The sequence below is a fragment of the Melozone crissalis genome, unplaced genomic scaffold (genome assembly GCF_028551555.1).
Source record: "Melozone crissalis strain CALT ecotype California unplaced genomic scaffold, PUWL_Pcris_2 ptg000034l_1, whole genome shotgun sequence".
In the NCBI taxonomy this organism is placed as follows: Eukaryota; Metazoa; Chordata; class Aves; order Passeriformes; family Passerellidae; genus Melozone; species Melozone crissalis.
In genome coordinates, this window is record NW_026535812.1 from 1851463 (window position 1) to 1877984 (window position 26522).

At 44.6% G+C, this 26522-nt stretch overlaps 1 protein-coding gene across 5 annotated transcripts in view; it reads left to right on the top strand.

Annotated features, from left to right (window-relative positions):
* Positions 1-25401, top strand: part of YEATS2 (YEATS domain containing 2) — a 47966-nt gene extending 22565 nt beyond the window's left edge. For 3 of the 5 annotated variants that reach the window (XM_054282760.1, XM_054282762.1, XM_054282764.1), the window contains 18 exons: positions 1851-1958; positions 4050-4220; positions 5369-5627; positions 6316-6477; positions 7368-7486; positions 7833-7988; positions 8687-8860; positions 9618-9816; positions 12388-12519; positions 12774-12872; positions 13851-13962; positions 15067-15140; positions 16169-16248; positions 17151-17352; positions 18717-18943; positions 20064-20138; positions 21472-21545; positions 22596-25401. In XM_054282760.1, the coding sequence (XP_054138735.1) occupies positions 1851-1958; positions 4050-4220; positions 5369-5627; positions 6316-6477; positions 7368-7486; positions 7833-7988; positions 8687-8860; positions 9618-9816; positions 12388-12519; positions 12774-12872; positions 13851-13962; positions 15067-15140; positions 16169-16248; positions 17151-17352; positions 18717-18943; positions 20064-20138; positions 21472-21545; positions 22596-22704 (2532 nt within the window). In that variant the 3' untranslated portion in view covers positions 22705-25401. The remainder of the gene's footprint in view (positions 1-1850; positions 1959-4049; positions 4221-5368; positions 5628-6315; positions 6478-7367; positions 7487-7832; positions 7989-8686; positions 8861-9617; positions 9817-12387; positions 12520-12773; positions 12873-13850; positions 13963-15066; positions 15141-16168; positions 16249-17150; positions 17353-18716; positions 18944-20063; positions 20139-21471; positions 21546-22595) is intronic. The other 2 variants (XM_054282761.1, XM_054282763.1) reach the window with 2 other exon arrangements.
* Positions 25402-26522: the final 1121 nt, after the last annotated feature.

Here is a 26522-nt window from a genome sequence, read left to right on the forward strand (position 1 = left end):
TGGAATCTTCCCCTGATCTTGTGCTAGGGATGATATTTCTGGCAGGGAAGTGGCGTCAGCCAGGCTCTGCAAGCAGCTGGTGGGTGTGCTCTGGCAACAGGAGCACTCCCTGTCTCCAAGCCTCAGTATTAAAGCAGGAGATGCTTTAATAGAGGAGAAGGCTTGCCAGTCAGCCTGCAGGGAGCAAATCACTTCACATTTGGAGCAGAGATGTTTCCTGTGGCTGCTGGGGAATGCTGTAGCACACTGGTCTGAAGCAGTTTGTTTGGAGGGGCATTTTCAGTGTCAGGTGTGCAGCTGGCAGTCACATTTTAAAAACCTGTGTGCTAGATGGATTTCACTTAACTATGTGAAAATAGTTCATTTTGCTTTATTTTTCACTGATTTGGGGCAGTTTTTTCTGAAAAGTTTTCAATAAGTTGAAGTAGGCACACATCTTTAGTAACAGCTGATTTCTATATTTCCAGGGCAACTGAAGCTATTTTTAAAAACCCACAGAAGTCATACTTCTGTAAACAGAAATGTTATTTGATTTATGTGTTCTGGTTGGTGGAAAAGCTGTAATTTTAGGGTTTCTTTAACGAGAAGAGTGTGCCTGATAGTTCAGTGAGATATTATACAGGTTGTGCATAACTCACCACTTCTCATCTCTTCACTGTGTGCTGGTTTTCTGTCTTTATTTAATGACTTCAGGCTGTGTTTCTGCAGCCAGTCTCCAATGCAGCTGCAGTGGGCAGGACAGGCTGTGCCTCTGGCCTTGTCCTCACACCTCCCATTTGCCAGCAGCTGTGCAGCTGTGTGCTGACCAGAGCAGACAGCCAGCCTGTGGAAAACTGATGTTTGCAGCCACATGTGTCAGTACCAGAGGATGCCAGGAGTTGCAGGGCCTGATTTCTGCTCATGATCCATCCAAGGGTGGGCCAAGTGATTGTGAAACCATGGCTTTGGGGTTCACACTGACTGTAAAAGAGAGCAATTGCACTGTAACAAACTCCCTTTAATGCGCTTGCCTCTCTGCTGACCTCAGACCCAGAAGTGCCAGGTGCAGATGACAAAATGGTTTTTTACTTAATGTTTGTTGTTTCTGCCAAATGGTGAGTTCTGTCTGTAAGGGTTGTGTGCCACTGCATTGTTGCAGTTGGAGGAGAGCATGAACTCCTCTGAGAGAAGAATTTTCTCCTCCATAACTTGTTTCTTCTTACACTGTCTCCTCTCTCAGACATTGTGTATAAAATCACAAAATGACTGAGGTTGGCAGAGACCTCTGGAGATCAACCACTCCTGCTCAAATAGAGCAGGTTCCTTGGGAGTGTGTCCAGTTGGGTTTTGAGTATCTTCAAGGCTGAAGAGTCCCCAGCCTCTCTGACCAACCTGTTAATCTGTTTGGTCACTATCAACAACAACAAGGTTTTCCTTATAATTTCCTGTATTTCAGTTTGGACTCTGTCCTTGCATGGAGTGTTGTCTGGCTTGACCTTTATTACACCTTCCTAGCAGGTGTTTGTATGCATTGATAGGATGCCCCTCAGCTATTTGAATTTTAAGTGAAATACTTTTATATTAAAAATTGATCAGAGAACATGAGTCAATAGTTTTGCCTGTGTATGACATGGTAAGAAACAGTTACTGCTGTTGGAGATGTAACTTGCCAACTCAAATCTGCTTTGTGTGTTATATTAAGAAAGTTAGACCCCTTTTACTCAAGTGTTGACTGATTTTTGGAAATGTCCTATTTGCACAGGTAATTTGGCCTGCCCAGATGGTCCATGCTGCCCTTTATTAGCAATCACTTGTTTTATTTCTCTTATTGAACATATCACTGATTTTTGCACCATGTCTTTCATTTGCAGCAGGAGGATTCTCTTTTTGCCACCATGCCACCGCTGTGTCCCATTGGGAGCCACTCCAAGGTGCAAAGCCCCAAGTCAGTCACTGGAGGACTGGGAGCTTTTACAAAGGTATCCTTCCTTCCTTCTTTCTTTGTGCTGGGACAGGCAGCCCAGCAGTGCCATTTCCTGCTGACTTGTGCCACAAACCATGGAACTTCAGTGCTGTAAAACTCTTACTGGAAGATGTGTCTTGCTGCTCAGGGCTCTGTAGCATCTCTCAAAAATGTCTCTTGTTTTCTTTTCTTTCCCTGGGGCTCTGCTGTACCTGGGATCTTGCCTTTTATCACCTCTTCTGTCCTTTCTGGGCTTCTTTTTTGAATAACTGTTATGTTCAGGCTGGTGTTTTGAAAGCTTATTTTTAATGGGATGCAGTAGAAGTAAACTGCAATAGATCTGTCAGGAGCTTCTTAAAAAAATTATAACAGTGATTTGTGAATCTCAGATGTTGCTGCTTCTGGCTGGGTTTCCTTAAATACTACCACATGGAATATAAAATGTTTCTGTCAATGTTAGGTGATCCAAGTAAAAGGTGAAAGAATGCTTCCTACCAGTTACAGTGCCTACAACAATCTAATAGGGGATAAAAAATCCTAAAGAGGCTTTTTTATGTTGCTGCCCTTAGAGGTTAGATGTAGGGGAAACATAAAACACACACACAAGAGAATGTGTTTGTATGTGAGCTATAATCATTTGCAGTGTCTATAGCTATTGGTTGTAACATTCCAGGATAGAAATAAAAAACAGGTTCAGAACATGAATTTGAAACTTTAAAGTGTCATGGCTCTGTGTGGAGATGTAGGGCCTGAAGAATTCAGGTTTTTTACTTTTTGTAAAAAGTCCCTTGTCAGGATGAGTGGTACATGTAACACTACCAGCAGTTGCTGTGACTCTCTAATTTCCATGACCACCTCTAAAATGGGGACTGCTTTGTCACTGTGTCAGTTTGTCCCACCACCCCACTGCAGTGTGGGAGCAGCCCTCACCTGGAGCTGAGTGAGTCCCTGTGGTGGTGAGCACCATGTCTGAGTTCAGAGTGTGCCTGCCCTTCCCTGCTCCACAGTGATCCTCAGTGGTTGCAGGAGTCTCCGTTCTCGGCCTGTTGTCTGTGCCCGGTCAGGCGCAGGATGGCCTTGGGACGGCCTGCGCTCCAAAGGACGAGTGCACTCTTCAGATTTTTTGGTCTTCAATATTGTTTATTAATTCTTATCTACAAAGTTGTCTCCCAGCCTGACAGAGGTCTGACCAGCAGGACAGCCAAGGGCACACTGACCTCCCTCTGGGCAGTTGTCCACTTTTATACTAAAAACTACGTATAAGATACTTACCTTTACCTTCCAATACCTTTTACCCTTATTAGCAAGTGCAGATTTAATGTGAACCAATCCCAAAGTGCCAGCATCACCATCAAAGATGGATGACAAGATGAAGAGGAAAAGGACAAGACACACCCTAATTCCTCCATCTTGTCTCCTAAAAACCCCGCTGTACCAAAATCCCAAAACCTGTGTTTTCACCCTGTAAATAATCAATTCCTTCACCACTTATCCTCAGGTGATCCTCTTGTCCTCATACAGGTGGCACATCCCATGCAGGGTCAAAATCCAATCACCAAGCACTTCTGGCAACATTCCATGATTTCCAAGCCCCCCAGGGGTTATCTCGGCAACTCTGGACATCAGGGGTGATGTGCTGAGTTCCCACAAAGGAGATGCCTTGGAGTGGCTCCCTAGAACAGAGGCTGGACAAGATCCAGAGAATAAAGTGGGGATTTATTGAAGGCCTCAAACAGGTTCACCTTGGGCAGCCACAGCCTCCCAGAGGCTGCACCCAAGCTGGACAATGGGCACCAGTTTTTCAGGCAATTATAAGTTTGGTCCATTTACATATCAGGGGTTATTCTCCAATTACAGCTTCAGCTAATGAAGTCATTTACCCCCAGTTTGCTCCCCCCAATTCACTTTTGTTTGTGCTTTTTGGGGCTGAGGCTGTGGGGTGTCCTTGGTTCCCAGGCCCAGAGGGATTGTTTTGTCTGACCAAAATGTGAACTCTGCGTGGAGTTTGTAGTGATGCACTGATGCAGTACAGGATCTGAAATTATACAAGCTGAAATGCTGAGGCATCAGGGTGTTTGCTGTGCTGTGACTGTGTGTCCCTGCCCAGGTGATCATCAAGCAGGAGCCCGGGGAGCTGCCGCAGCAGGCGGCGGTGCCGGCGGCGGGCGCGGCGCAGCCCTCGCTGCAGCAGTACGTCACCGTCAAGGGCAGCCACATGCTGGCCCTGTCCCCCCAGAAACCCGTGGTGAGCAGCGCTGAGGGGACAGTGCAGTCCAAGGTAAGGGCTCCTGGGCATTCTGGGGTGCTGGCAGCTGTCTGTGTGTTCCTGCAGCCCTTGGTGCCTCCCCAGGGGTGCCTCGCTCCCGGTGGCAGTGCCAAGGCTGGCTGGGTTCTGGGTGCAGTGCCTCCTGTCCTGCTTCCCTGCAGTGCTTGGGAGGGGAGCAGGCTGAGCAGGCACTGTTACGTTTTATTGTGTACAGGGACTTCACCCACTTCTGTCCAAGCCATTGCAGCAGTGGGGTGCAGGTGATTTTTGCTCTTGCTGAAACTCATCCAGGCCTTTCCATGAGAAGATGAATTCTTTCCTGCGAGTGCAGGCCTGCAGCATAAGAGAACAGCACAAATAAGGAGTGAGGTGGAGGCTGAGCAGAGGAGGATTAGGTGAAAGCAGTCCTGTTTGAGTGGCAACTGGATCATTTTACTGTAGGAGTCGTGCCAATGCAGTCCTGCTTTGCCAGGAGTGACACAGCTTCTGAGAAGGCACAGTGCAGTGAAAGGATGACAGATGTGTCAGAAATTGTCTCCGTTCTTGCCTCTTTCCATTGTGGACAGAGTCAAATGACGTGCCAGGCACTAGAGATTACATACAGAACTTTCGCATTTGCATAAGTAAATACTTTTTTTGCATTTGCAACATTTCCTTGTTCTTTTTGCTGCCTTTCTTGCCTGTTTGAGCAGGTATGCAAAAACTCACGTTCCACTGCAGTTACCATTTACACATAAAATTGAAGCGCTTTGTGGGTTCTGCTTTGAGGCTGTAGTTTTCCCAGGGAACCTGTTCCCATGGATGTGTTGAAACAGAATTTCTACATCTCTTTAATTCACCAAGGCAAGCTTTATCTTCAGCTGGAATTAAGCCATTGCTTATAAATCAGAAAAAAAGGAATTGCCCTGTGATTTGAATGAACTTAATCTTTAGTGGGTGTGCTGAGATCCTGGCTGGGTTTAACAGTTTATCGTTTTACTCAGGATTGGCCTCTTGCCCATTTAATTTTGTTCTGAGTGAAGAGCTGCTGTTCGTGACCAGGCACGTCCTGAAATGTCTGGAGGTGATGGGGGTGCTGTGCCAGCCAGGTTGCCAGGGTGCTGTGGCCAGCAGGGCCCCATGCCATGCCATGCCATGCCATCCATCCCTGTCTGTTGCAGGTTGTTGGTGTCCCCGTTGGTTCCACGCTGCAGTCCACAGTGAAACAAGCAGTGGCCATCAGTGGGGGTCAGATTCTCGTGGCAAAGTCCAGCTCCTCGGTGGCCAAGGCTGTTGGCTCCAAGCAGGTTGTGACTCAAGGTGTAGCCAAAGCCATCGTCAGTGGAGGTGGAGGGACAATTGTGGCTCAGCCCGTGCAGACCATAACCAAGGCACAGGTTTCTTCCACAGGGACTCTGAAAAGTACATCTCAAGGCTCAGGTAGAGTGGTTTTGTACCTTGTTAATGGCTGGTGATGGGTCTAGAATGATGTATTCAGCTGCAAATAACTGTGTGTGATTGAAAAACCTGGAAGTGACTGGAGAGCTCTGTAGGAAAATTCAGGCTGAGATTAATAATAAAAAAATATTCATTTATTATCTGTAAGGGGGCAGAGGGAGCACAAGTGCTTTAAAACATGCAGTGTTCTGGAAGTGGAGACCAGAAGGATGTGCTGGGGAATGTGCAGGAGACCTTGCAGACTTTCATAGAGCCAGGTCTCACATTTTGGCCTGGCATTATGGTTCTTTTCCCATGAATCCAGCCAGCCAGAGCCAAAGTGTCCCTATTTAATCCCCCATTTTCCCCAGTGCTTACAGGTCCAGGAGCATGGGCAGAAGCCCCCTGTGTGCATGTGCTGAGCCCAGGCTGATCTCTGGGCTGTTGGGAAGCTGCTGTGTGGTCCAGGAAGGCTGCAGACCCCACAGCTGTGCTGCTTTGGCCTGCAGCCACAAGTGGGACTGCACACAGCAAGGTTTTTTCCAGACCTATTGACAAAAGTGTCTGTGCATTGCTGGTGGAGTTAATCTGCAGTTAGAGCAGCTAAGCAGGGATTACTGAGGGCTGGTTGCATGTCACTGAGTACTTTCTGCAAGCAGCTGGTTTATTCCTTTTTATTTTCTCTTTCTAGTGATGGCTACACTGCAGTTACCAGCCACCAACCTGGCAAACTTGGCAAACTTACCACCAGGCACCAAGCTGTACCTCACCACCAACAGCAAGAACCCTTCTGGGAAAGGAAAACTGCTGCTGATACCCCAAGGAGCCATACTGAGAGCCACAAATAATGCTAGTTAGTCTTGCAGGGAAATCTAATGAGTTAAATAATGTAATCACTGCATAATTAATATGTTGGGCATTTTTGGTAGAAAGCATCCTGGTGCTGTGGAAATCAGTAATGGGACAGGGTTTCTTTGTCCACAACAACTCATATGTGGTGCTTTTTAAGGCTGAGATCTCACAAATGGCTTTTGTTCTCAGTGAAACTGCTTTTCATGCTGTGCTCTCAATGCAGAAATGGTTTTTTGGTTAATAGGCCTGTGAATGAACTCCAGGGTAATACCTGCAGCTGGGGCAGTCCAACTTTGATAAGGCCATTGGGAAGATCAGATACTTGTGATGCTTATGACAGAGCCATGAGTATTTTTTTTACCCTTGTTTCCTGATGAGAGACTGCAAAAAGTCACTGTTGGCTGTTCCTTCTGGAGACAGAACAATATCAAAGTGTCACTGCAAATTTCCACTGCTTGGTATCCATGATCTGCTATTATGTTAACAAAATTGCATTGACAGCCAGTGAAATTAAAATAAGAAACCAGTGAGACTCAGTGTTTCCAGAGGTTTTGCTGCACATCCATAACCTGCAAAAAGTGATGAAAAGATTGTTCTTTTTTTGGACAGCATTTTCATTTTGTAGAAAGTTCAAAACAGCCTGAAATGAGCTTTGCTTGTCCACCAGGCCTCCTTATCTCCCCAACAGCTCCTCTTGTTTGTGGCATTGGCTGAGCTGTAAGAGAGCACAGCAGCACAGCTGAACTCTATTCAATAATGACATTCCTTGACTGCAAATACGTGGCACCAAATGTCTGGCAGAGTCTTTTCAAATTCTTGTATATACAGGGATGCTTTAGCAGCTGGCACTGTCTGATTACCAAAGGGTCAAGGCTTCTCATCTGGTTACAGATCTTCAGTCTGGTTCTTCTGCAAATAGTGGAGGAGGAGGAGGAGGAACCCAAAGCACAAGCAGTAACTTGTCACAGCACCTCACCTACACATCCTACATCCTGAAGCAGACACCCCAGGTCAGTGGCACAGCTCAGTGGAAGCACATTGACATTTCAGGGGTGTTTGGTGATGTCCTGGGACTGTGGTGTCTGGATCTTGACTTTTCTCCTGCTCTGCTTCCATCACAAGGTGTTCTGCAGCAAGAAGGCTGCATCCAGCTCTCAGTGCAGGGGCACCCACTGTAGGTAGCAGTGCCTTGGTTCAGAAGATGAAATGTTGTTGTGGCTACATTATAGCCACAAGATTTATCTGTTACCCTTAGCTTTTATGTGCTACTCCTACTTTGATCTGACACTCCTGAATTTCTGTTGACTCATAACTGTGTTTCAAAGTGCTGACCTCCCTGATTCCTTTCTGGAGCAGGGCACCTTTCTGGTTGGGCAGCCCTCACCCCAGGGCTCTGGGAAGCAGCTGACTCCAGCATCAGTTGTTCAGGGCAGTGTGGGAGTTGGAGCATCTTCCACACAAGGACAAGCCCTAAAAGTGATAACTGGACAGAAAACAGCTCTGTTTACACAGGTAATGTGCAGCTGATGTATTTATCTCTTACTTGTTTTGTCAGATAAAGTACAGGAACCACAGCCACACATTATTGAGAGCATTTCCTTTCATAGTTGGTTTGATGTAGGGTTTGTACAGTTGTGGTGCTGGCTGTACCACGATGAGGAAAGCACACAAAGGCTTATTTTCTTCAGACTACACATTTCCAGCTTTCTCTTCTCAGGGGGAGTCAGCTTGCAATCTGTGTGAGCTTGGGGTTGCTGCTTTGTCAGTGGGCTCTGGGATTGTTAGTGAAATGGAATTGGAAAAGTGAATAGAGCCAGGTGCAAAAATGTACTTAAATACTTGAACTTTAGAAATGGGTCATTTGCTAAAGTTCTTAAAAATCTTTGGGTTTGGTTCCTCTCAGAGATCCTTCTTTTAAAAAGTACCAAGAAGTCTCTGAAATTCAGATGCCCTAAGGGTACTTGCAATTGATTATCCAAAATTCAAGACTGGTAGACATATATTTGCAACACTTACACAGTTGATTTCTGAGGTGATAATTTTGTTCCAGCAAAAGTATTTTGAAAATATTTTCTGATAATATAAAAAGTATTTCTCTTGATTGTTTTGATGTTGTTCTTCTGATTTGATTTGGGTTTATTAAATAATTTAAAACCCTAACTAATGTTCACTAATATTCGGTTTTCCCTCTGCTGCATTCTTTCTCAAAGGCTACATCCACTGGTCAGACATCCCTGGTGAAAATATCAGATGGCTCCATAAAATCAGTGCCTGCCACATCCCAGCTCTCCAAACCTGGCACCACTGTGCTGAGGGTGTCAGGAGGTGTCATCACCACAGCTGCTGCTCCTGCCGTGGCCCTGCCCTCCAATGGGGTGGCCCAGGTGAGGCACAGCACTGCCAGTTCTGTAATGCACTGCTTGCACTCCTGCCATGGCAGCCCCAGGAAGGATTTGTGCTTTTCTGCCCTGGAGGTGCTCTCAGCTTGCTGTGGGGCTGCTGTTCCTGTACCAGGGGCTCTGAGCAGCCTGTGGGTGCTGCTGGCGGCACAGGAGCTGCCCAGGGCTGGGTGCCTGAGCTGCTGCAGCAGTGCTGGGGCTGGCAGTGCCTGCTGGCCCTGGCTGTGTGCAGGGGCTGGCACTGCCCTGCACCCAGGGCAGCTGTGGCACTGCAGCCTGGCGGGGAGCTGCTCTGGCACACACACAGAACGTTTGCATTCCAAGTGAATGCCCTTGTGAGTGGCTGCAGCCATGGATCCAGGTGATGCAGGCTGTCCACATGGAGGGGAGCTGCATGGGGAGGGGAGGAGGCAGCACAGTGAAGAGTGTGGAGTTCACTCTGAGCCTGTTTCTTTCTGTGAGCCCTAATCTGTGCTTCTCAAATGGTTCTGGAGAGTTGATGCCGTGCTGCCACAGCCTCCATTCTCCATGTGCCATCATTATCTGTGGGCTTTTGGCTATGAGCTCTAGAATCTCTTGCTTCCTATCAATTGATAGATAAAAATTTGGGTTTGCTACTTTTATTATATTACCTTGTTCTGCTTATTTTTGAATCACCTGTGACATGAAAAGGGATTGTTATCCCTCTCTGCCTCTTACTGCCTTTTATTTGCTTCTCTCTGCTTCTTTTTTGCCTCTGCAGCAAACAGATAATGCAGCTTCCAGTTCATCATCTGCTGGAGCTCCTGCAGCAAAGGCACCTGGGCAGCAGCACCAGATCTGTGTAAGCCAGAGCCAGCCAACTTCATCAGCAGTGAATAAGACTGTGAGCTCCAGTGTTGTAAGTGTTGCTTCCTTGATGACTGCAGCAACACCTGTGACAGGAAAAGCTACAGTATCAGGTATTAAACTCCCTTCACACCTTTCCCCGAGAAAGGTAGAATCCAGGTGTGAGTTCTGTACATGTCTTCACTGTAAATGGAAGAATTTAGTCACCTGTATCTGTGAGTGTGTGAAAGTCATGCTTTCTAAAACAACTTACTAGCATAACTTTTGGCCTAGCCAAGGAAATTTCTAATAATTCAGCATCTTTTGGGCATTGACTATATCTGATACAAATAACAGCAGAAGTTGCCCTTTGGTAGTGGAGAGGGATTTTAGTTTTCATGCTAGGTTTTCACTAGAAGATGCATTTTGCCTGTCAGGAGCAGAATGTGTCACTGTCATACCAGCAGTACTGCAGACTTGATTAGTTTGTGAAAGTGAAACTCCACTGTATGCAGAGAATGAGCAGAATTTGTCTCTGAGGCTTTGCATCTGCTCTGTTGGGATTGAAAAGGAGAGAGATGATGATGAGAGGGAACTGGAGCCTTTGAAGTCAAAATTCATTAAGTACAGTGAACTAGGCTGGATCCGGATCATTCAAGTTAATAAAAATGAGGTAATAAAAATGGGATGCCCTTGTGTGGAGGGGAGTTCTCCTTATTTAGTTTTATTGTATTTCCGTCATCTTGCATGTCAGGGAGGGCAAATACAACAGGTCTGAGAGTTATGAGTTAAAATTGGAAATTTTTGTTTAGATTAATTTACCTGCTGGCATGTTCTGTTCACTTGAAGTGGTTTCTTACGAAATGAAAGCAGAGTAAAAATACAGAAAAGAGAAAATAAGTGACACTGAGCTCATCTGACAGTGTCTTTTTGAAGCAGCTCTTCCTGTGTCCTCTCTACTCAGACTTAAACTTCTCTTTTCTCATGGGTGTATTTTACCCAGAGCTTGAAAATAAACAGCATAGACTGACAGAGTCCTGCAGGAAGCAATTCAGTATTTTTCTCTTAGCAAGGAAAGCAGCCAGGTGGGTTTTTTCTAGGAAATAAGCCATAGTAAATAGCTTCCAGATTAAAACTCCCATTTACATGTGAGAATGCTGTCTAGGTTTTGTTTTGGGGTTTTTTTATAACCCAAGGCATTGACTTCATTGTGTAAAACTCTTTCTTCAAGAATCTCAGAAGGAACAATGGATATAAAACAGTTATTTCAATGTAATAACAAAGGAAATCTCAGAACTGTTAAAATTCTGAACATTTGTGTTTTTAAAGGCAGCTTTTTGAGAAGGATTTCAGACTTGCCCTTGATTTGTATCAAGCAGTGTCTCCCACCCACCAGGCTGGTAGTGTTTGTTGAAAAGGTCCCTTTTTAACAGCCTTGCTGTCCTACCCTGCCACATCAGTGTGTCCCACATGAAGGAATGGGTAGCACTAGGTGAACCTTCTTGCCTAGGGGTGAAAGCCCAACTGACCAGTGCTGGGCATCCTTAAAAACCAAGAAAAATGCAAGACATCTTCACCAGAACTTGCATGTTTAGTACTTGGAAAGCAGCTGTGTTTCACTACTGCTACTAATAATAATGTCAACACAAATCATAGTTTTAAAACTGTCATGGTGAAATTAAGCAGCTTATTGTTGTCAATGTTTTAAAATAGAAGCCTGCTAAATGTCCACAATCTGAAGAAAACTTAGGTACAGATTGAATACAATTACATGGAAAATAGCCAGTTTACCAGTAGAAAGGATGGACATAGGCCCAAAGCACAGTGTTAGAGTGCTGGCTGTGGTGCCTTGCGGTGTTATCACAAGGAGATGCCATCTTGTGGAGGAGAGAGCTGGCAGACAGGTGATGAGCCCTCCTCACCCGTGGGACTGTGGCACAGCTTGGAGTCGTGCTGATTTCTCCTGAAGTTACTGAGTGCTGCCATTGTTAATGCTGTTAATGTCAGAATGTTCTGCTTGTTCTTTTGGCCTTGACTGAAATCAGGGATTTAGTTCAGTCTCCAGTTTAATGTACTTCCCAGCCTAATTCTCCATCCCTATGGGTGTGTTCAGTGCATGTTGCACAGAGAACCACAACACTCAGTCCAGGAGTGTCCTTTGTCACACCTTTGCACAGCAGCCTTGGGCTTGTCCCATAGTTGGAGCAGGGTGGATTGTGCCCTGCTGAGTGCAGTGGATGCTGCTAAGCTGGGCTGCAGAGGTGTGAGTGGCACTGGGTCACCTCCTGAGAGCAGCTGTGTGACAACAACAGAGCTGGACTTCACTGCCTTAGCACAGCCTTCAGCACAAGGGCCGGGCCTGACTAGAGTGTTTTACTCTGCTGAGCCTGCTTCACTTGAAAGGTTTCTCACATCAACTTTTGCTGAAGATTCCTTAGGTAATGAGGAGATTTGCTGTACAACTCTCAGAGTGCTGTGCAGCATGTAAGAGTGTGCACACTGCTGTGCAGCACCACAGCATCTGAGCCATCCTTGTGTCAGTGCAAACTCGTCCTGACAGCTCAGCCAGCTGTGGCTTGTTCAGAGGGTGGCACTGCTAGGTTACATGCCATCCTGCTTCAAGCAGAAAGGGACAGAAGTAGCTGGAGATAAACTAACTAACTGGTGTGTTTTATTTAACATTTTGTCTTCCCTTCTTCTTGCAGGGTTGCTAAAAATCCACTCAAATCAGTCTAGTCCACAGCAGGCTGTTCTGACAGTTCCCAGCCAGCTTAAACAGCTCGGTGTAAACACAGCTTCTGGAGGTGTTCAGACAATACTCATGCCTATGAACAAAGGTAAAGGGCAGAGGAGGATGACAGATGGTGTTTGAAAATCTCCTTTGACGCAGGGTAGCACTTGGTCACTGTTGGCACACATGGTCCATGGAAGTAGAGATAGAAGAAATTGTAGCAAGGAGTTCACCCCTAAAGTTTGTGCTGCAAAAGGAGTGTGTTGCTTCTGAAAATGTTAATTTGTCAAAGTGTATGAATTTTGATTTTTTCTTCTTTGTTGCCTCCCTCCCCTTTTGTTTCTTTCTGTTCATCTCCAGTGCTGCAGTCACTTTCTGCCAGCAAAGTTTCAGCAGTTTCAGCAGTCACAGCAGCAAGTACAGTTGTCCCAAGTCCCTCCATGGCATCCATTGCCAAAGGTAAAAAGGGATTTCTTAGTAAGACAAGTAATAAAAAAAAAGCTGGTGCTGCTTTATGCAAGTGGCCTGACTATTAGACTCCATGACTGTGGGTTCCTTTATTTCCATTATTAATAGAGTTTGAATCAAATTAAAATAACACCTGGGGACTGGGAATTTAACAGTGACTTCCCCTTCAACAAATCCCACAGTGGAGACGAGTATGGAGAAAAATGAGAATGTTCTAGAAAGCTGCAAGGAGTACCCTAAACACTCATTGTTTCAGTCCATATTGGCAGAGCTGCATGGAGCAGCAGGTGTTCAGCCCCAGGTCCTGCTGTTCTCAGCCAGGTGCACTGAGGTTGCTTTCCAGCAGCACTAGATGCAGTCAGCACGTGTCCCTGTGCTCACAGTGGGGAAGGACAAACACAGAATCCTTCCCAGAATAAAGCATGGGGCAGAGTTGACACACTTGAAGTCCAGTCCTGGCACAGCTGTCATGTCTCTTTCCATCTCAGCTGCCTGACCAGACTGCCTGGTGTTTTGGGTTTGGCACATCTCTCACTGCTTCTGTCTCACCAGAGTTTGTCCCAGACATGGGAAAGTTCACATGTCAGAATCAGTGGTGTCTTCAAAAAAGTTGTCACTTTGAAACGTCACTTCTTGTTAAAACTTGGAGCTTTCTATCCAGCTCTTTGTTTGCAGGTTGGCCTGGCAGTTCAGTTTAGATCAGGCAGTCATATGCAAAAGAGCAGCAATTGATTATGCAGGTTTTCTGACAAGGGTGAGATGTGAGCATGTGGAGATTTGTGGGGGGAACATGTTCTGGTAGGTCTCTTTCAGCAAAACTGAAAGTCAGATTTGTTCATGCTTAGCAATGAGAATGCAAACAATAAATGAAGGGATGTTATGTAACACCTTTAGTCTCACAAGGCTGTCTGGTACTTTTATCAAGCTGGCTGTACTTTTTGTCTTAAAACGTTTTCTGTTTCTTTGAAGTTAAGATGGAGCCTGATTCAACAGGACAAAACTGCAGTTCTGTGGGTACCCAAGAAGGCCAAGCAGCAGTTAAAACAGAAGAGAGCTCTGAACTTGGGAATTACGTTATCAAGTAATTGTTCATTTCTCTATAAGGATTTCTGATCTTTGAAGTGCTGGGGGAATGGAGATGGTTCTAGGGATGTGTGCAGTAGTGTTACTTTGACCTAGAAATACATTATAAAATCTGTCCCATACACTGCTGTATCTGTACTTAATCCTGTTGGGTGGCATTTGTTTCAGACAGTGTTGCAATGTTTTATTTGTGAATGGATTTGTGTGCATGGTTCATGAAAGGGAAAAAATCATTTGAAGATTTGCGGTTGTTTGGGGCTTTGTTAAAATCACAAGCTGCTAAAATCCCTTCATCATCCTCTGTTTGTATAAGTCCACTTGCCATTGTGTGTCCTTAGTGAGGTCACACTGCCCAGTGAAATGCAGCTCTGAAAAGGGACACCTGGAATAAGTAGAGCTGTCCACCTTCTGGACCATCAAGTCTTAAGTTCTTATACTTGTGTAATTGCTTAGTATGAAGGCTGCTTTGCTTCACAACTAGAATTAAATAATAATGAGTGTTCAATCACTGGATCACTGTGAAATCCAGTGCCTTGTTTGTGGTGCTTTTGTAAGTACTTGTTAGTGTTTTTTCACCAGAATTCAGACTGCAGAATTTTCTCTGCATATTCCTTGCAATGTTTTGTAAAGTTTTGTTATCTCAGTGTATCCCTGCAGACACTGCCCTGGTGGAGAGTGTGTGTAAGAGACAGGAATGAATCTTCAGTCACTACACGCTGAAAATTATTAGTTATAACTATTGGAAAATACAGTTCCTGCCTGTTTAATTATGGCTTGTTAGGTCGAGTCCCATAAATACAAAGTTTCCCATGTCCTATGGGGACTAGCTGCACTAGTTACCCCTCAAAGTAAGGTTGCAGCTTGGGAGATAATGCTGGGATTTTCTCCAAGCCTGTCTTGAGTTTCTTCAGCCTGACAAATGCAGCTTCAGATGTGGACATTTCAGGCTGTTTGAAATACCATCTCTGGTTTGGGGGTAACAGTTTATCCTCACATTGCTATTTTTGATGCCCTGGGGCTAAAGACTTTAAACGATGCAGTGATTTTGAAACCTTTTGCTTCCAACAGCAACCTTCACTGTGATTCTTTTTGTCCCTTGCAGCATAGAATATTTGGAGAACATCCAGCAGCTTTTAACAGCAATAGTGAAGAAGGTTCCTTTAATTGCTGAAAAAAGTAAGCAGTGAATGAAAAGGCTTTGCTCTGTATTGTCAGTGTACCAACAGAATGCCTTGCATACTCTGTAGTCACAGAAGTTATTGAAGAGTGGAATGAAATGAGCCCTTCTCCTAAAGAGTTCACCCCAGGGGTTATTCTGAAGATGCTTAGAATTAGATTCTTCCAGTAAAGTCAAATATGTTGTTAGCAGTTAAAATCTTTCATCTTTTTTTTTTTTTTTTTTATTAGAAACAGATTGTATTTCTTCACATAATAGTTGCAAGTAGGTCTTCTTTTTCCTGGTTTGCCCTTAATGGATTTGCTTTTTTGCTTTTTTCTTTTTTTAAGTTTAAAACTAGGGTTTCATCAAGCTGGCAAATACAGTAACATAGCTTGACACTGAAATGTGTTTGTTATTGGGGTTTTTGCCTTCTGTTTTAAACATGAGGGGATATTTTGCAGAGAAACATTTTAATCTCGTGTGGTACTTTATTATTTCATTCCTCTTACTCACGTATATACCTGAAAATATTATCAGCTTTCCCTGGTAACTGATGCACTTTGAAGGAGTGGTCCTGCAGTCTGGGTAGAGCAGAGGCAGGAAAGAAGGAGTGAGAGGCACAGGAGAGCTTTCCTCACATACAACTCTTGTGCTTTTGTCAGGAAATCTTCTCACCGTTGTTTCATTTTCATGCTGTAATTTGTTTGGAGAAAAAAAATGCAGTTTTCCAAAGGAAAAGGCTTTGAGTAGTAAGGCAGACTTAGAGGTCTACATAATAGAGTTTGGGGGGGGAAAGAGGCTTAAAAGAGCCCATAGCTACAGGTTCTGTGTGTGTGACCAGGAAGGAGGCTGGTTTTGCATTCAGAAATCAGTGTCAGTGTCTCTTGGAGAGAGCACAGCATTTGTAAGAGTTGGTTGCAGTCATTGATCCTGTGAGCATGAAATGCATTTCCCTCTTCCTCTTTGATAAATAGCATCAAACCCAAAATGCATCTTACTTCTCTTACTGAAAATTTAATGGGGTTTTTATTTTGTGTTTTTGTAGGTGAGGATGTAAGCTCTTTTTGTGCCAGTTCAGTGGAACAGTATTACAGCTGGAACATTGGGAAGAGGAGGGCAGCTGAGGTAATTCTCTCCTCCAGTGTTTCATAAGCAGTTACTAGGAAAGAAGGATTTCTGAATTGTGGAACTTTCCTTGTTGTTTTCTGATTTGTTTTCTGAATAAATGTTATTTTAAATGGCAGCATTCCTTACTGCAAGGTGCACTGACTTGTGTTCAGACAGTGATCCAGTTTATTGTTCACAGGCTTTCTCAAGCAGAAAGGATGCTGAAGGTCATTTTTCACTTTATTTATAGTAAGATGGTTTTTGAAGCATTTTAAAGCTATAAATTTTGTCAGACTGGTAGTACTTTATCCTCATCTCTCCTCTGTGGCATGTTACAGTCAAGGAAATTTTCCCCAACATACTTTATCTATCTTGTTATGGGATTGTGTCTGCTTTCTGTAGGATGAGAATTGAGGGGTCTGACATAAGCAGTACTTGTGCTGAAATAGATTGTCAGCTCACCAAAGATAGATATTTCAGTTAACCTGGACCTTCTGTATTGTGGTTTCCCTCTATTTCTTCATAACTTTGCCAACTTGCTGTGGAGTGTTACAGGGAAGATGTTAACACTGAATTAACACTCTGCTGTTTCCAGCTTAAATGATCAAAGAGTTTAACCAAGTTTTAAGGACATATTTCGCTCTAGTGGATTCTTGCACCATGCCATCTTTGGTGTTACCTGGGAGATGAAACATTTCAAGTCAAGATGAATGTGTCTAGGCCTCTGTATATGTTTGTCCCTTATCTTGGGATTTTCTTTGGATGATAAAGTGTAAATGACCTGTCAGAAGTTGCTCTGACTCCTGAGAAAATCGTGTTCCTTTTCTGTTTGCCTTGCAAGCTGGATTCTGGCTCTGGGCTGTAAGCTAAGCATAAATGTTTTAGCCAGTGTGATGAGCTTTCTCTTTGGTTGGTCGCAGTGGCAACGAGCAATGACAGTGAGAAAGATCCTGCAGGAAATCATGGAGAAGCACCCCAGGTTTCACAGTATCAGCCCCCTGAAAACCAAGCACGTGGTGCAGTGGTGCCGGTGCCATGGCTATACTCCCCCTGACCCCGAGACCCTGCGCAGCGACGAGGACTCCATCGAGGACGTGCTGACACAGATAGACAGTGAGCCAGGTGAGTGAGGAGGCACTGGGAGCTCCTTTCTGCCAGACACTGCTCATTGAATGCCTGTGCACAAGCACATCTGGAGAAGGATATTCCTGCTTTCCTTATTTCCACTGAATTCACTCTGGAATAACACAACTTGGAGGTGGTAAGGGCAGGCCTACAAGAGGGGCTGTCTCTTGTCCCTGTCAGTCCTGATGTTTTTGTGGGGCTTCTCTTGGTTTTTATTGTGCTTTGGGGCCCTTGGAGGCTCAGTGTAGATGAATCTCATGAAAGATGATCCTGGTTCCACAATGTAATGCTTTATAAGTGGATACACAAAGTAGCACAGGGAGTAATGACATTTCTGTCCTTGCCTACGCTTAGCCTCTGTTAAGACTTATCATGCAAACAATGTGAATGGATTTAGGTACAGAACAAAAAAAAAACAAAGCTGGCAGTGGCAGTGTGGAGCTCAGTGGGGGTTAATTTACCTCCAAAAGTGAGGTGAATTGGCTGGTGTGAAGCTTCAGGCCTTGTGTTACAGCTGCTGCATTATTCCATTAGCATAGCTCTAGGATCCCCTCAGTTCATTTCAGTATGTTTTAAAATCGCATCTTTAGTTTCATTCATTCTTCACAGTTGAGCTCCTTTGTTTCACCTTCAGATAATGCCTTTCCAAAAGCTGAATGTTTTTCTGTTGTGATCATACAGGGATTTCAGGTATTTCACAGAAGTGTATGGAATTGATTACATGTTGTAAAGTCTGGCCCTGCATTGCAGTTGTTGAAGGTGGAAAGGAAGCCTACATCCACCTTATAATATTTATGTCTAAATCACTGTATTTGTCTTTGAAGAGTAGAATCTGTTTACTGCATTGCTTTGCACTGAAGGTTTGACTGGCTTGTGTCAGTCATGCAGAGAAGAGGTTCCCTTTTGCCATTCCACTGTGAACCTGTCTTCTGATATTTTTCTTAAGAAGCGTGATAATGCTCATCACAATGTAAAAGATGATTTAGCACTGCATGGTGCCTACATGTAAAGGCTCCACTTCTCTAAGCGAGTTGAAGAGCATCAGAATGATTTGCCAGTTGCCAAAAAGCTTAAAAAGCTTCTGTGAGAATGTTCAGAGACTGACATGAGCCTGGTTTTGTATGAAATGCAGCCTTCTTGATTGGTGTAGGAGCAGATGTGGGAGAGAACCATGAGTGTCATGAAGATATAATTAGAAGGCTCTCAATGACTGTTTGCGTTTCTGTTCATCTTTATATTTGGTAGGCACTACAAAAATAACTTGCAATTACCTTAATTTCTTACCATATTTTGAGTGTGCATCTGTTTATAAACAGCTTTCTATAACCTATCATGTGTTTAATTGATTGCTTCTATTTCAGAGTGCCCTTCATCTTACAGCAGTGGCGAGGAGCTGTGCCGAAAACTGGAGGAGCTACAGCAATTTCTGAAACAAGAGCCAGAACATGAAGAGGAAGTAGATATTCTCAACTTCAGTGAGCCATTAAAAATAAACATTAAGAAAGAACAGGAGGAGAAACAAGAAGAGATGAAGTTCTACATGGCTTCCTTGCCTGCATCAGAGTTTGTGAGGGACACTGCTGAGAAGGTAATAAGTGAATCATAAAGCTGATTAGAGCTGTTGTTAAGCTAGTTGTGCTCTTACATTTATTTAGTTGCATTTCTTTCATCTATATAGGCTTCAGGACTTTTAAATGAAATTTTTTATACATGCCCAGGAAAAATTGGACCTTCTGACTCAAGGCACACAGCTGCCAGTTCTGGCAGGGGAAAGGAAGAATGCCAGCTGGGAGCTCACTTCAGAGTAGCTGTTTTGCAGGGCTCAGTACAGAAAAATCATCTTGAAAGGCTAAAAGCAAGGATAAATGAGGGATGAGGAGCATTAGCACTGATTCTTCCTGACCCATCATGCAAAAAATTGTGGACTTGTTGCTTGGACCAATGCTGTGTAATAGCAGTTCCTGAAAAGGGGTTCTGGTAAAACTCCACAAATTTCTCTGCTGCTCGGATCTCTTCCTCCTGTTCAGTTCAGTTCAGGAGAGAGGGAGGTTTTCTGTCATGGCAGCAGGTGAGAGAGAGGAGACTGACCTGACTTGTAGGAAAGAGTGTTTTTTGTTGTACCACAGCAGCAGGAGAGATTTGGAGAAAGAAAGAAAGAATCCCTGTCCCCACCTCAGTTGCTGTACCAAGGCACAAAACCTTGTTCTGCAGTGTCTGGTCTTTGCTACAGAGGTGACAAAGGCCTGGGCACAGTGAGAGTGGAACTGAGGGATAAAACACTTTTGATGTGGAACTCCTGTGCCAGGAGTACTGTTTGAAGTGGTTTCAGTGCCCATAGCTGGGTGCAGAAAGATGATGAGTAGATGGATTGAAGATATATACAGTTTTAAAATGGAGCTTCTATTCTCAGCTCACAGATACCTAGTGCAGCCTGGGTTTTGTGTGGACTTTCTGAAACAAAAACTAAAACATGCTTTTGTTTTTTCTGACTTTTAGAGGCATTTCTACAGGCTGTGTTAATTTTACCCAGATTTTTTTTAAATTAAGCCTGAGATTATACTGCTTGACAGCTCTGTATGTCTACTCACTTCTCTTTTAACTACCCTTTGTTATAGGGGGTTTTTTTCTGTTAATCTCATCTAATTCTAGTACAATGTGCATTGTGTTTTTTGATATACTCATTCTTTTTTCTCTCTTGTATTTTACAGATAGGGATTTCTTTTCAACCTGCTGAGGTACAAAAGAATGTTTATGCATCTGTGATAGAAGATATGATTTTAAAGGTAAGAAATTAATTCACAGGAAGGGCTTGTCTGTAATTGTATTAATTCAGCAATTAGAAAGAAAGATGGAATATCTTTATTAATGTTCATTTATCAAATCAAAGTCTGTCTTCCTGCATGAATAGATAGATACATAACTGCTCAAAGAGGGTTATATACTTTTATGAGGGTTGGCTTGGACACAGAATAGTGATTTGCAGATTCTCGCCACAACAAAGATACTGACTTATTCTGTGATTTTGAAAGTACCCTTTGCTTTGTCCTTCCCTTCAGAACTGGGGGGGATCTTTCAGATTGTGTAAGACTTGGTTGTTTTATACAAGGTTAGCTATATTTTCCTGAATACTCCTCAGTTACTTTGCCCAGGTTGTCTCTGCTGGGAGACTGCTGAATTCTTGTGGAGAGTAACAGTTCTGCCATGTGTGAGAAATTATTTCTCCATCATAATCACTTCTGGAAAAACAGAGAAATGGTTTTGCACTAAAATTTGAACAGCAGGGATCTGAGTTCTTAGGTTTGGACTGAAGGCTAATACAGATGATTTCTAGCAGCGCTCTGCTGTATTTCATGCCAAAGGTGATTTTTGGGGTTGTTTATACAGACTGTAGCTTATCAGAAGATGAGTTTTACAAAATCTATTTGATTCCAGGTGGCACATGTACTAATGTGCATGCCTGTGCTGTGTCCCTGTTACTCCACAGTACATCCATTTATAGACACAGATTGTAGCCATCACGTTGCTCCATTATAATTGTAGAGTTATGCCAGCTTTCCTCACTGAACATTGCAGAAATCTCTCCTCTGGTCTTGAATACAGCACAGAAAGCCAAGAGCCTTAATTAGCTTTTGACTGAACCTTGGTTAAGGCAGGTGTTGGGCATATGGCTGCCCAGGCTGGGAGGTTCCTGTGAGGGTGTTCTGACAGAAGCCTGGTGACCACAGGAGAGGTACTGGCTCCCAGGAGAATATCTGTAGTCTGCCATGCACAAAACCAGCTTGGTGTGTGAGAGGGGGGCGGTCCTGAAATGCTCTTGGAAGCTCAGGCTCTGGGATGCTGGATCCACCCTACTGGGGACATGCAGCTCTGCAGGTCTGGAGGGACAGCAGCTGGGCAGTTGCAGCCTGAGCTCTGTGCACCTCTGGGTCTCTTTCTGTTCAATAAACTCAGGTCTTAAGTAATAAAACTCACTCGGGTGTCTTGAACTGCCCTGTGCTGATCATTTGAGGATTGAAGCCAGCCAAAATTTCAGCTGCTTCTACACTGATAGCTGAGCATTAGCGAGTTCCTTTGCTCTTTTTGTCATGGTGCCTCTGTTGCTGTCCCTTGTCCCAGGCCACTGAGCAGCTGATGAGCGATATCCTGCGGCAGGCGCTCGCGGTGGCGTACCAGACAGCTCCTCACAACAGGTACAGCACGGGCTGCTTTGGTGCCCACACCAGCACTGAGGGAGGAATGGCTTTGGGAATTCAGTCAGCCTTTGTGTGCTTCAGACCACCCGACTGAGGGAGTTTATGGACTGTGCTCTGAGGAGAACCAAGCCTTAAGAGGGGTTTGTCATTCCGTGACTCCCTAGTGGGAAGGGATGGGAACATAAACATGAAAAACCGAGGCAGGGTTCTCTGCTGTTGCCATGCCTCAGAGGCAGATGAGTGTTTCTGCACAGCCACACTGCAAGGACCTGCTCACTCTTGTCCATCTCAGGCTGCTGTGTAGACAGCTTAGCCGTGGCCTGCCAGAACTTAACCTACATAATCTCTATTTTACTGATGCACACTTTTCTGCCTCAGATGCTGAGTAATTTTTATAGCATCATAAAATTATTTGGATTGGAAGAGACCTTAAAGATCATTGTGTTCCACCCCCTGCCATGTGCAGGGACACCTTCCACTATCTCAGGTTGCTCCAGGCCCCATCCAACCTGGCCTTGGACACTTGCAGGGATGGGGCAGCCCCAGCTTCTCTGGGCAACCTGTCCAGTGCCTCACCACCCTCAACAGTAAAGAAATTTTTTTAGTATCTATTGATTAGGCCCCATTTTGATTTCTGTTCAGCAGCATTATTTGGGATCACTTAAATTGATTTTAAAAAGCCCAAATACTACAAGAAAATGCTCAGTTTAAATATTCACTTGTATGCAGTATATAAATATTTACCTAATATATTAAAAAGTATGTATACTTGCTATATGTAGAAGTACATTCACAAAAATTAGGCTATACAAGTTCAAGAATTCATGCTTTAGTACTTAATTTTCCTGTCCCAGTGCCCAAGAGATTTTCCCCCCAGTCATTTGAGTGGCTTTTTTTTGTGCTGTGATATTTTAATGCTTTCCCTGCATTGCTCTAACACCTGCTCTTATATCCTTTTTTTGCTTTGATTGTTATTTTTGACTTGCTGCTTTATGGACATGTGGTTTTTTGTGTATTATAATAGCATCTCTGATGCATTCCCTGCAGGACTCCAAGAGAGATCACAGTGATGAATATTCACAAAGCCATCTGTAATATTCCCTTTCTTGACTTCCTCACAAACAAACATATGAAGATACTAAATGAGGAGCAATGAAATAGAGCAGAGAAGGTGCTACAGGAAAGGTGGATTTATGACTGAAGTTGGGCTGACAAATCCAGGATTTCTGTAGGACACTATTACATTTATAACATTGGGCTACTAGATTGTTACCTCCAATTAAAGATGCACCTTAATGCAACAAAATGATGCTCTGTTCCAAATCAAGTTGTTAAATGTCAGTGTTTACTTGGTAAGTGTATGTTCAGTGGCTGAACAAACATTGTCAGTTTGCATCGAGTTGCTAGCTGTGAGAGACTCCACAGGCCTGGTCCCTCTGAGACAGCTCTGCTGGTGAGACTGAACTGGTTTTTAAGATGAGAAATGATGGTTTTTAGTGCAGTCTACATACGAGTTGGTTTCCCCATGCAGCAAGCAGGGCACTTGCTTTGGCACTGTGACTGTGGGAAAGGCAAAGGCAGCAGTGTGAGGTGGGCCATTGGAGTGGATGGGTGGATTAGGTGTGGATTTGGGGGAGCAGAAGGCTGATGGCAGCAGCACATCTGGCCCTTGTTGCCTGAGCCCTGAGCGTGATGGATGTGACTGAACACAGCTGGGAAGGTTTGTCAGCAGCTTACTCAGCTAAGTGTCACCTAACAAAATTCCTTGCCTCTCTGGAAGAGGTGTCAGGTGCCACCTTTCTTAGTCACCTTGGGAAGGGTGGACTGGCAGATCCTCAAGCAAGATGAACAAACCACCATCAGGCTTGGAAAGATTTGACTGACCACTTGTCCTGCGTGGGAATGGAGAGGAACAGAGATGATATTCAGAGTTTGGGCTGCCTGACACGCTTCACTTGCCCAGCAAGTGCCTCCCCAGGCTGCCAGAAGGTTTGAAGAGTGCTGGAGGGCAGATGGCCAGCAGTGCTGTACAAGTCTTAATGTTCACCAAGTATCAGCCTGCACTGTGAAGTGCTGTGGGAGCAGCACTGCTTTGGCCTATGTTCTGTTTGACACAGAGAGGCCTGGTGGGATTGAAAAGTCAAGGATTTGCTGCTTGTTGGGAGATCCTCTGATGGCCTGACTGCAGGAAGAAGTTCTGCTACTAACCCCAGCACTTACCTGTCTCAGGAACACCACTGGTGAGGGAGACATGTCTGCAGCCTGGCTGTCAACGCCTTGCTGAAGAAAGCTTCGTTGACTACATCCTGACCACCCCACATCCAGCACCCCTTTGTCCTGCCCCGTGGGTGCTTGCTGGTAGTGTGAACAAGCCATTGTCAAGTTGGTGGGACTCCTGTGGGACTGTGATGCTTTCAGCATGCTTGTTTTGTCTGGCAGTGCTGTCATGGGTGGAGCATGGGCCAAACAGCCAGAACCTCCAGTGTGCTGATCTCAGCTAGGTCTCTGATCTGCTGCATGGCCTTTGATTTAATCACTCTGTGCCTCAGTTTCCCCATCTCTGAGCATGGGGAGCAGGATACCTACCTCACAGGGGTGTACTGAGGCCTCGCTCTCGTTGGTGCCGTGCTTTGACAATACAAAGCCTTTTATAAACATTCAACCACAGTTATCTTTCTTGGCCTGGGGTAGGAGCAGAATGTTATCTTTTGGTGCTTTTTTGGGGCTAGAACACAGGCAATGGTAACTGAGAAATGCTTCAGTTAGAGGTTTCAGACTTGGAAGGAGACTAGTATAAGTTTGATGCAGTGGTTAAACTGAAGGAAGCACTATGTACCTCAGATGGGATGCCACCTGTCTTCTCCACCTTAAATGAAACCAGGGTCTGCAGGAAAGCCCCTCTCAGTTCATCACAGCTAACAGGGAACTGCAATTCTGTTGAATAAAAGAGTGGCAGAACCTGACCCCTGAATCTAGGAAATGGGACCAATGGATGAAATCCAAACAGCATTTAGAGAAGGACTTAAATGCCCCCTAGGAAGGACGTTACAGATGCTCTGGATTCAAAAGCTAATCCTGGCTTGCTCGGGTGAACTGAGTGCAGGATTGCCTGTGAAAGGAAAGGGCACAGCTTAGCCCTGACATCACTTTATCGGCGGAGGTCAGTGTGATGGAGTTGAGCAGCAGTGATTATGTTCCAGCTCAGTGTGAAGTTGGGAGGAATCCAGGTAGCTGGGGAACTGCAGGCCCCCTGCTTTGTAGGCTGTAGTGACCCTGGGGTCTGTACTGCTTTCAGGCGACCCTGTACACTTCATGAAAGAAAAGGGCATTTTCAGAATCCCTGTCGCTATCACGACAGCCTGCAGGTCCTGTGGCAACAGCCTTGTAGGCAAACTCAGTCGTGCTATGATCTGCAATGACCTCGAGTACTGTGTGCAGGTTTGGGTGCCACAATAGAAAAAAGACATTCAGCTATTGGAGAGCACCCAAAGGAGGGCCACAGGGATGGGGAAGCTGTGGGAGGAGTGGCTGAGGTCACTTGGTCTGTTCAGCCCCAGGAGACTGAGCAGAGACCTCGCTGTGCTCTGCAGCATCCTCCCGAGGGACAGGTACCTGTCTCCTCACTCACTGGGGACAGGACCCACGGGAGTGGCATGAAGCTGAGTTAGAGGAGGTTTAGGTTGGATATCAGGAAAAGATTCTTCACCCGGAGGGTGGTTGGGTACTGAACAGGCTCCCCAGGGCAGTGGGCACAGCACCAAAGCTGTCTGAGTTCCAGAAGCGTTTGGACAATGCTCTCAGACACTGGGGTGACCTGTGCAGGGTCAGGAGTTGGACTCAGTGATCCTTGGGGGTCCCTTCCAACTCAGCCTGTTCTGTGAGTCTGTACACATGCATTTCCAGCCCCTGCCTCTTGCAGGCTTTGTTTCTGGGATTCTGAGAACACCCAGAGCAGCTTTTGAGGATGCAGGAGCTCATCTTTGGGCATCTGTTTGCAAATTGTGGCTTCTTTGCCTGTGTCCTGCTTTTCTGTGAGGAATGGAGTTTCAGAAAAAGTCCTGGACCTGGCCCTCAAGCAGGCAGGGACAGAACCTCTTGTTCTTAATGGGGTTCTTGTAGTGGAGATCTATTGCTATATTTCTGAGCAACCACAGGTTATTCTCCTAGGAGATGCTATATTATTAGTATATAAAGTTTGCTGAAGAAAAATAAACTGTTAAAAGCAGATAGAAAATGACACATTTGTTTAGTTCTTCAGATGTAGGAAATGTTTGCAATGAGTTCTTTGCATTTTGAATAGTGGTGGGAGAAAGATTCGTTGGTGAGAAGTTCCTGTGGGAATTGCTTGGAGATAAGATAGAGGTTGTGGAATTTCACACATCCCTTCAGGTATGTGTGGAATGCTACAGGTGTGGTGAGTTGAAATGTTACAGTATATTTCTCTGGCTTTCTGAAGCGTTAAAGATCTCTTTACGAATATTGCCCCTATTTGTAATGCTGAGTGTTTAAATCCTTCATGTTATCTGTATTATACTGTATAATTGTGTAATATACGTATGTTTACAATAAATTCTTTTATTAGCTGTGCTAGGATTGCCTTGACTGTCATCTGTCACTCAGAGTTTCTCCAGATCCACAGATATTTTTGTACCCTGTGTATTCAGAATGTTGTAGTTAGTTCTGGATTCTTATCCAGAGGAATTGATCTGAAGGAAAAGGTAATTTCCCCCTTTTCTAGTTATTTTAAAAAGCATCTGGTTTTGGAAGCTGGGGGAGGGGAAGCCAGGAGCTGAGCTCCTCTAAGTTTTCATCTTCCAGAAGAGCCTGTTTAAATAGCAAATCGTTGGTTTTGGAAGACTTCTGAAAAGTAAGGTGGGTTGAGGTGGGCCCAGCTGCCAGATGCCCACCCAGCTGCTCTCACTCCCCTTCAGAACTCAGGAGAAGGTAACATGTCTTACATGGGTCAGGATAATG